The sequence below is a fragment of the Embiotoca jacksoni genome, unplaced genomic scaffold, assembly GCF_022577435.1.
Source record: "Embiotoca jacksoni isolate LCO1_2020_lvr unplaced genomic scaffold, fEmbJac1.0.p SCAF_2, whole genome shotgun sequence".
Lineage (NCBI taxonomy): Eukaryota > Metazoa > Chordata > Actinopteri > Embiotocidae > Embiotoca > Embiotoca jacksoni.
The window spans coordinates 3,621,111-3,631,899 of NW_027185340.1; the positions used below are offsets into that span (position 1 = coordinate 3,621,111).

Here is a 10,789-nt window from a genome sequence, read left to right on the forward strand (position 1 = left end):
AGAATTAAGTAAAACCAGATGGGAAATACAAATTTTAACCAAAAAGGCCTTAAATGCAAGACATGCAGATTAGCCTTCGCTTTATATATATAAAAAAAAAAGGCAAATGGATTTATTTTTATTAGATAGAGCAGAGAAATATATTTTTTTTTGTGTGTGTTCAAACCAAATAAAAAATAAAATCAAGTTTTCAATGCTACTGCAAGTCTCCAAACTTCCAAAGAACCAAATATGTCAGACTAAATGTTGGTACAACGTTTGTTTAAAGTTTTCTGCAAAGGAAATGCTATATTACCATTTCATGACAAATCCATTGAAAAAAAAAAAGACAGAGCGCACATTCAGTCAGTGAGGAATAAGATGATTTTAACAACGACACAGGAACATATTACTTTTCCTTTGGGGAGTTACACTTGTTAAACTTGTTCAGACAAAATTCCTGCAAAGAAAAGCAGGGGGGCAACCCTGAGACAGACAGAGCAGAGCTTCACCATCAGCTTGTACAAGTAAATTGTAGAGGAGGTGCAAGGAAAAGGAAGTGGTCCACCGCACTTCGAAAAAAAAAAAAAATCATTGAACATAAACTGAACTGATCAAGCCGAGCATCAGTGACTTTGAAGGTGGAGTCAGTAATTCTAGTCCAATACACTTTTTGGCAAAGTCAGTAAATATCACCTCACGGTGATATTTTTTTTTTTTTACATGGACTGGCTCTGTAAATAGGAAACAAACTCAGTGGCTCATCATGACTGTATATAAGGATGGAGGAAGTGACATCTCCCCAAAATGTAATACCAAAACATGTCGATCACCCCCTGGTGGCTGGTTGCAGTATAGGGACATAAACCCCATCCCCTCCATGTTAGAGTAATGGACCAAACAAAAACAATCAAAGTACACGTCAAACGTTTCCCAAAGTTGGTTTCCGTCACTATAGGTAGTTTTTAGCTGATGAGCAATACGCTCTATCTATTGATTTTTCTGATGAGTTAGGTTTTGATAAGTTATTCAATACTATAAAATGTTGGTGTGGCATCATAGATGACAGCTGCTGTGAGTGAAGTGGTCGCAAAGACTGAGTTGGGCAGAGTATGTGGGTCACCAGTGCAAGATGGAATATTTTGGCATGAGTTTTGTACAGTTGGAAGAAGTGGAGACGCATTGTCAATCATTATATAGTGGAAAAGTATTGTGGTTCGGTCCAAACCATACAACCAAGAGAGGTCAGGAGAGATGGGTGAAAAGGGACGGCTTCTTAAAGTGGATTTGTCTGGCTGTTGAGTTCAAATATCAACAATTGTTTTCTCGAGAATGAGAGGCTGAACATTTAAATTTGACGGTGTTCCTATTTTTTCATTAGCAGGTGGGAACAGAACATATCTACGAGAACCGCCTGGAAATTGCGAGTCAACCACATGTCTGTATTCATGCTAATTACAAACCCAGAGCTCACTGATATGATATCTTATAAAAGAAAACTTGTCTATATTTTTTTATTTATTTGTCAAATACTGTACTGTATGTAATAAAGAGCATAATCAAGTTTTCCCAAGGTTACCAGCAGGTACGATTTTCAATAGTACAATGATGCTGTCAACTTCAATTGTTACAGAGATAAAATATATATTTTTACCAAAAATATATATTTTTTAAAACTGTTTTTAATAATAATAATACATATTGAAAGTGTTCTTATACTCTGCAGTATAAGTGTACCTCATTTACACAAGTTTTCTGTTTTATCATTTCTAAAAAATAACTTCTTGACCATTACAGGCACTTTACTAAATATGATAATTGAGGTACTAAGTTAAAGACATTAGACTTTTCCAGGAACACATTCCTGAAACGTGCTTGTTTCTTGTGTAGTACAAGTATTTGTCAATGAAAGTCACTATTAAACCGATGCAGAACAATGGAGAAAAATATCATTATTTTCACAAATTGACTTCAGAAACCCAAACAATAACGGATGTAACAATAACTACACGCAATGGTTGTGTATGCAGTGAATAAATATGGTTGTGCTGTTGACTGAGTGTTGAACTGAAGCTCCTCATATCCACATTCACAGCCTCACCCAAAAGAAAGAGGCAGGCCAGCTGCAGCTGTTCTCACAACTAGTGACCGAATGCTGTCATGAACATACTTCTGAAATAAGCAATAATTAACAAAATGTAAATCGTTCAGTTATTGTATTGATACTTAAGCTATTGTGAGAAAAATGTTTTGACACTTCCACAGTATTTAAATAGTAACTTGATCCCCTTTGTGATCAAAATGAAATGGAAATCTGAATTGTTATGATATGGGATCATTCATTTTGAGGATAACAAAATAAAACTATGGCACATTTGAACAAATTAACTGTTACATATATTCCTTTACCTCCCTATAGTGGTTACAAATCCTCATGTTGTTCCAGAGGTTCAGATGCATGGGAAGATGTTGGGACTCTCTCACTACGTGGGTTCTCTCTTCTCCTGCATAATGAAACACCAGTTAATATACAACAAAAGGTTTTCCTTGGATGTGAAGTATATGCTTATATATTTATCAGTAGTAGGATATATGTGCATGCTGGGCAATTAAACTTGGTACCTCGGGAAAATTCCTTGTTTATAACTGTACCACGCAGCAACAATCGCTCCAGTGATATTCAGGAAAAGCAAAACACCAAATAGGGAGCAACAAGCAGGGCAGGATCCTGAAGGGAGAAAAGACACAAGCATGATATACAGTCAGAGGAAATACTAATATCACTAATGTCACAAACTAAACTTGTTTTTTTTGGTTTATATTTTCTTTCTCAATTTGTTTTGATAAAAAGTTCATAACAAGTACAATTACTGACTCTGTTTTTAACACAACGTCATGTACCCTCGCCAAACATTATTTCTGAAAACTTTTCTTATCCCGACACGTCCAGAGGGTCAAAAGTAAGACATTAATTTACTCCGAGCAGGAACAGCACTTTTCACAAGATAGGACATGCTCTAAGTTCAACGTTTAAATGAGTAGAAAAGAAAAGAAAAGAGAAACTATTACAAAATTAATTAAACAATGTCCACAAACTCTCAAATCCAGAAATGCAAAACAGGAATACATTCCAACTACGTGTATCACTTCATAATTGCATCCCTCTGCCAACCAGTCAATTTGCACTGTGCATGCATGTCTGTCCAGACGCATATAATTAAGGTGATGAAGACATTGAAGGAATCCTTCTGTGTTCCTAAACGTGGCTAATAAAGCTGGTTGATAGAAGATAATGCTTCAAATATGGATGTTGAAGCAAAGAAGCTAAAAATTCTATAACGCGGATGCTTCACACATATCTTAAACCTGACACCACATAATATCTATACAGTCACCACGGTTTCAAGGTGGATACCCTAGATTAGTCACCAATTCAGGATCTTACCAAATGTGATATATGGTCACATCTACCAGTGAAGGAAAGAGAGCATCAACACACCTATTTGACAAAGTGTCTAACCAAATCAAACCCGAACTCACCTGCAACCACATGCACAAAGAGCTGACCATGTTTTCTTCCATATGGGTTTGATGCTTCACACTGGTAAAAGCCATTCAAATCAGAGGACATGCTCAGAAGCTGTAGTTTTGAACCATCTACTCTGACAGCAGACTTGGGCAAATCCTGGCCAGATCTGGAAGAGACAAACAAGGCTCAGCATGAAATGTACGAGGGTGGATCAATCAATTCAGAGACTGCTCCTGTTGTGCGTGAACGATGCGCCGTATTATTGAGAGCGAGAAACTTGTGCGTTTTCAACGTGCTGTGAGCAGGCGCATTGTCATGTTGGAGAACCCAAGTGCCATCGCGCCACAGTTCAGGTCACAGTTGAGCTCGGTGTCAACAGTCTGACTCTGCGGGACGAATTCATGGTACATTATCCCGCGAATGTAAAAAAACAAAACAACAACTGGTTGTGCGTCTGATTGGATGCACCTTTCTCGGTTTAAACCGCGACATACCGCCCCCTCAGAAACACGAATGTCAGGGTCTCTGTTTGACAGAAATAGTATCTGTGCCCTCTGGTCATGTCCACACAGAAATCCCCGTGCTCACGAACCAGCGCTCATGAAAAAGTGTTTAACTCGTGTGCTGATTTTGATCAAGCGAGGAAATTTGTAATCTTTACTCTCTTGGGTTATTTCTTCCTCCTGCCCCGAGTATGTGACGGTGCTGTGCATCGTTCGCAAACAACAGGAGCTGTCTGAGAACTTATTGCTCCAACGTTGTACAAATATTTACACTTAGAGCCCCTGCAGAAGAATGTTAAATATTAAAACAGAAACACCAGCTAAGCATACAACTACATTTCCACCACATTTAGGAGCTAGAGCTGTTGATCATATCAGATTATGTTCGTGGATAGTTTGCATGTGATAACGGAAACCGTGTCTTTCTTGACTCTGCAGTGGCCTTTCATTTTAGTATATTTCCAGCCCACAATGTTTTATGTTTTGGTTCATATTCATAGAGTTCTTTTGAAACTAAGTGCAAAAAAAGCTCTAAAAAATGCATTGTTCACTGACTGTCTACAGTCAGACTGTATTACTGGCTGTAGGCAGTCAGTGAACAATGTGTTTTTTAGAGCTTTTGATCACAGAGAAGCCTTTATACCTCCTTTGACTCATTACAGCGTTGCTCACTGTTGGTTGAAATACTGATTTCATTCAACAGTTATTTACATCTCTTTTACTTTTCACTTGTAGCTGACCAAAGTTTCCACTTTCAACATTTCTAACAACAATTGTTGACATTTTCAACATATTTAAACAAGCAAACAGTACCTACAGATAAAGGTAGTACAGAAAAAAAATGGCATTTCCAGTAAACATTTTACTTACAAACTCAAACAATGCATTCTGGGAAGTTTGCGTACAAAGCAAAATGGAAATAGCTTTCCTTTTCTGTGGATCTATTTATTTGTATTGTGTCCAATTAACAAAATGCTTCCAAATTTTTGTTAAAAAGGGGTAAATTTTAAAGACATGACAAAACCTATAGCAATCCTTTGAGCCAGTGAATTCTCAGCCGTTCATTCCTTCAAGTCAAAAGGCTTTAAGCTTGAAATATTGATATTTACAATCTCAGAAGTGGTTTGAAAACATTGAGTTGACTTAAAGTTTTGAAAAGTTGCACATTTACTTTCAAATTAATGGTAAACGACCGTTTGATTCCACACCCTTATATGTTGGTGTGGAAGCTTGTTCAAGGTCTGTTCCTGCTGCACACATTTTCGGAGGAAGTATTATTTACTTGGTTGACCTACTTTTTCAAAATGTCCCTTCACCACCATTATAACTCTTGTTTGTGTGATGTGTTGATTTGTGTCACATGTAGTTCTTTAGCCATCATTACAAATTCTCTCTCAGGGCTTTTCATCAGACCAACAACTACATTCTCTACATATTACAACTATAATCCACAAATGCTTCTGAGAACACACAACTTAAACACAAAGAATATCAATCTTATTTATTTAGTTAACGGCAAAACTGTACAACACTGTACAAACCTTGAGAGAATGACAAACAGTGCCTTGATATAAACGATAAGAATAATCTTAGTTTGTTAAGTGTTTTAAAACTGTTATTTAAACTACTTTACCTGCTCCAGGAAACAGTTGCGTTTGGGTTGGCTTCTGTCATGCATTCAAATGAATCTTTAGAAATTTCAACAACATTCACTTCCATGGGAGAGACTACGAAAAAGTAAGACAGTGAGCTGTGTTAATTCTGTAACACAAAAATAACAATGATATCAAAATAATATTTCACTTGAATGTTCGGATTCTGTGATTTATATTGGTTATTTAGGTATTGTCAATTCGTTTAAAGGTCATTTTGGAGCAAACTTGGAAAACAGCACATTGCATGTTCAGAATAACATATTTAGGAGCTTTTCAAAAGAACATATCAATCTCTGTATACAGATATAAGTCACATGTTCACAGTAAATTAGCTGCCTCTCAAATTAAGGTCAAGGTGATGCATCACACAGCAGTTTTTTGATATCTACAAACAAAGTGCTGAAAGTGAAGCCGTGATTATTCCATGGTAGACCTGTGGGCAATGCCACTGCCTCACCATTAAAACTGTCTCATGGAAAACTCAGGAAAAACAACAATTATATATAATACAGCGGGCCGGCACGGGAATTCCAAGAGAAACAGAACACCAGTTATCTGTTGAGACAGGTCGTATGCACTCACTCACTCACTCAAACCAGCCTGATGCTTTGTGTCTTATTACACAGGGTTTTAGAAAAAGATATAGTGATCCATGCTGGCATAGTAATTCCAGTTTCAGCTCATTGTCAAGTTGATGAAAGCAGTCGGAGTCAACTTCTGTTTCAGGAAATTATGCACTATCATGGTGGAGAGACACAATAGATGAGAACATTTTAGATACTGATAATTGTCACACAAATAATTGCAATAAATTATTTTATCATCTTTTTCTGTTCATTTGATGCCACTGTTAGAGTAAAAGTTCAATCCTATAAATAATACACTTTATGAAGGAGAAGAGTTTTGAGGGTTTTTTTCTGTTTTTGTTAAAGAAGGGGACTTTCATCCAGACTCTTTCCGCCTCTGCCACATTCCAGAGCGAATATCTGCTAAAGTATGAGGACACAGCTTCAGTTGTGTTTTAGTTTAAGAGAAACTGTGAGCTTATCATTCTGCCTTTTGTCCCCAGTTTACATGTCCTCAATTAGTCTTGACCCAAGCCTTACTTGTTTTGTCCTCAGACAACAAAGGCATTTCTCAACATTTTTGTGGAAGCATAATGTGAAGCAACAAAACCAGCTGACAAGTACAGCAGATAATATTGCAATCCTACAGACAAAGAACCCCAATGATTTGGGTCACACTACAATTGTTACAAACATATGGCTATGAGGCATTTCACATTTGTAAATGTCTGAACACTCTGTACTTCTGTTTTAACTGCCGGTTTTAAGCCTCTTTTATAACTAAATAGAATTTGTAGAGTCTTAACGAAGGAGGACAGTGACAGTGAGTTACTTGGCCCACTCCATTTTTAGTAGTGATGAAACGGCAAACTCTCTTTATAACAAGATCATTTTTTCATTAAATTATTCAACTATTTTTGTCTCATGGCTCAGTAATATTTAAAGATTTTCCAGGAATATCTTGTTTTTGCTGACCCTCAGTAGTAGTACCTAGCTGTTGAGAATACTTCTGTCTGTCTGTGTACCTCTTCAATAATTAATGACAATGAACAAAATAATTTAAACATTACGAAATTGACAATGCTACAAGTAAACATGAATGCTGAACTACATGAACAACTGATAGAGAAACATATTGGTGTACTCACAGTAGACCTGGATGGTGAAGGGCAGGCTTTCGTTTGTGGACAGAGCTGCACTGGAGACGACACAGTGGACCACATGATGGTTGATTTCTTTGGTGGGGACTCCGAACAGCGAGCTGACTGTGGTAGTTGTACCGTTGGCATGCTCGGTGGAGTTGCTTGTTTGTCTCACTTTTTCTGCCAGAGAACCAGTGAGCCACCTCACGTCTACAGGAGTCCTCGAGGCGGCAGCCGTGCAGGTGGCAAGGGAAACCTCTTCGTTACCCAAAGTGGGACGATCATCCTTCAGGCTTGTGAGTGGAGGCACTATAAGAGTTATCGTATACAAAGAAGTCAACATTCAAGCAAGAAGGTAAAAGCCACACTAATTTTCTCCCTCAGACACATACAAACATAACATCCAGACCATGTTAAGGTTTCATCATACCAATCAGGTTTAGCACTATCTCCGTTTTGTGAGCTCCACTGGGGAACAAAGTGAAGAGGCAGGTGTAGGTGCCTTCATCCATCAGAGTAACATTGGACAACTGAAGAGATCCATTTCTGTCATTCAAATTCCCAATAAATGTAAATCTTTTATCAATCCCATTGTAGAACTTTGGTTGTTCTTGTGGTCGGATAGTCATGAAATAGTCATTGAGAGGTTTTTGTCTGGTCTTCCTCTGCCAGGAAATCTGCGTGAGATCCTCCACGGTGTCAATGAGTTTGCAGGGTAAGATGGCATACTGTCCTTGCACCACGGTCGTACTTCCACCAATCACCTGGAGAGCTGTAAAGTGAATAAAACTTGATCAGGCTATCAGGTTACAATTCAAAAAGCAGAAACAAAATTAAAACTGCAAGCAGTGATGTACGGGCCCTCGCAATCCGGTGCGCCGCCTCCCCGAAGCCGTCTCCCCGACGTGCAGCGCGCCAGGGACCACTTATACCCGCTTAAAGTTGCTATTTTTGTCTCGTTTCCTGTCTCCAGCAGGGGGCGCTGGTGAGACGTTTGGCCACGCCCACTCATAAAACACATCAGATGTATGGTCTCACCAGGCCGGATGTATGTGACACACAAATGGCTCGAGAGCGCCCCCTAAAGAGATACCCCGGCGGCCACATTTACCTAAATTCACGAAATCCGGTGGACACGTGTATCATACCTGGACTCACAAAAAAGTTACATTGCACCATTAGGTCGACTCGACAGGAAGTCCACCATTTTGAGTTTAGTCGCCATTTTGGGCGATTCTGACACGTTGTACTTTGTCGAACTCCTCCGAGGGATTTTGTCCGACCGACTTGAATTTAGGTTCTCTGGATAGAAAACATGTTTGGGATTAAAAGTTGTATAAATAATTTGTTTTCATCGATGGGTGTGCCCGTAGTGTGGCGGCCATTTGGAGCATCTCGCCATGAAACTACAAGTTGCTTTAAATCTTATGGACATGGACCGACCTTCTCCAAACATCACAGGTATGATAACAGCCCCGCCCTGAAGACACCTGTGTGGTAATATTCGCTCATAGTCATAGCGCCCCCTGGTGGACACTGGAAATTACACTTTTCATACTTTCACATTCTATGTCGAGCTGGTTGATCACATGAACCTAAAGTCGGGTCACAATAACCTAAACATGTAGTTAATGATATATTGAGACATTCGTTCGACTTTGTCAATGGGCATCGCTGTGACGATGCAGCAAAGTTTGATGTCTCGCCGTGATGCAGGAAGCTTATGTTTAAGGTCAAATGATGCTTGAAACCTCAGGAAATGTGTCACACATCTGGCGTGGTGAGACCATACATCTAATGTGTTTGGTGAGTGGGCGTGGCCAAACGGCTCGCCAGCTCTCCTGCTGGAGACAGGAAACGAGACAAAAATAGCAACTTTAAGTGGGGACATGTGGTCCCTCGCCCGCTGCACGTCGGGGAGACGGCTTCCGGGAGGCGGGGCGCCGGAGTGCTGAGGGCCGTACATCACTGCTTGCAGTTTTAATTAACATTAAAATCAACTGTCGGTTTTATTGTGACATCTTAAATCATTTTACATTTTCGTTGGGTCTACTGAAATGAAAACTTAGAAGAATAATTTTTGCTTTAATGAGACTTAAAAACAATTTATTAAAATTATATTACGGTAACTTTTTGTCAAGGGCCTTAAGCCAAAACAGTTGTTACCCTCGTAACCTTTTTTATTTCCTTATTTTATGGGATTGTACTTCATCTCTGCTACGATGGATCCGGGCTACAGGACACCTGCTCACCATGATACTGATGGGGAGTGTTTGTTGTCGTGGTAATAGCTACATTCGTATTGAAATCAAACTAGAAACAGTTCAAATGTTTACACACAACACGTACATGTGTACTTCCGTTATGTTATGGACAAAACAATGTTGTTTTAAATCCTTCTCGATAGAATACATTTGGATCGTATCCTGAAAGTTATTGACCTACAAACAGGGAAGAGTCAGCGACGAAAATGGAAAACATGAATCATACCTTCGACATCTGAGTTCAGGAGGAGAACTGACATCAACATCAGCAGTCTGCACATCCGGGAGAAACGATGCAGCGACAATTTGATCCGGTAGCAACCCATGAAGTAAACAAAGGAAATATCCTCCTTCCATTCGGGGTTTTTTATGCGGAGACAACCGCACTGGTGACGTGGACGAGGTGGAGCTACATCCACTTAGGTACAGCTTGAATCTGAGTGGTCTTCAAACAAATACTGTGAGAGGAAAGCAGAAGCTGATTGGACTTCTCTATTTTTTGTTGTTGTTGTTGTTGTTTTGGTGAGATACTGTATCATTTTAATATTTATAGAATAAAACCACGTGCGAAGTCCAGAGGGGGAAAAAAGAAATCACTATTTAGTGGAGCTGTTAATAATACAAAATGTCTGAAATGTGACCTTGACACACTGTTGTTTGTAAGAAAGTAGCTTCACAGGAAAATACTCAGGAAAAGTAGAAGTACCTGGAAATTGTACTTAAGTACAACACTCAAGTTGCCTACAGTTTGTGTACTCGGTTACTTCCTGACTAAAACTGTCCCAGGTGCCTTACTAAACTAATTGGCTATAATACCTCCAAACTGAGTTTGTTTATGCATGATTATGCTGCTTAATTAACACTTAGCAGTTTTTATAGTAAGAGGAAATCCTTCACCCATTTTAGCCAAACAAATTATAAGAATTAAGTAAAACCAGATGGGAAACACAAATTTTAACCAAAAAGGCCTTAAATGCAAGACATGCAGATTAGCCTTCGCTTTATAAAAAAGGCAAATGGATTTATTTTTATTAGATAAAGCAGAGAAATATAATTTTTTTTTTGTTCAAACCAAACAAAAAAGAAAATCAAGTTTTCAATTCTACTGCAAGTCTCCAAACTTCCAAAGAACCAAATATGTCAGACTAAAT

The 10,789-nt window shown here is 38.7% G+C and overlaps 1 protein-coding gene across 1 annotated transcript; it reads right to left on the bottom strand.

Annotated features, from left to right (window-relative positions):
- Nucleotides 1-244: 244 nt before the first annotated feature.
- LOC138201614 (nectin-3-like protein) lies at nucleotides 245-8,599 on the bottom strand. Its single transcript, XM_069155230.1, has 7 exons — nucleotides 8,544-8,599; nucleotides 7,805-8,163; nucleotides 7,381-7,683; nucleotides 5,645-5,738; nucleotides 3,520-3,674; nucleotides 2,602-2,707; nucleotides 245-2,483 (listed from the first exon to the last, which is right to left on the bottom strand). The coding sequence occupies exons 1-7, from the start codon at nucleotides 8,597-8,599 to the stop codon at nucleotides 2,402-2,404; spliced, it is 1,155 nt and encodes a 384-aa protein (XP_069011331.1). The 3' UTR covers nucleotides 245-2,401.
- Nucleotides 8,600-10,789: the final 2,190 nt, after the last annotated feature.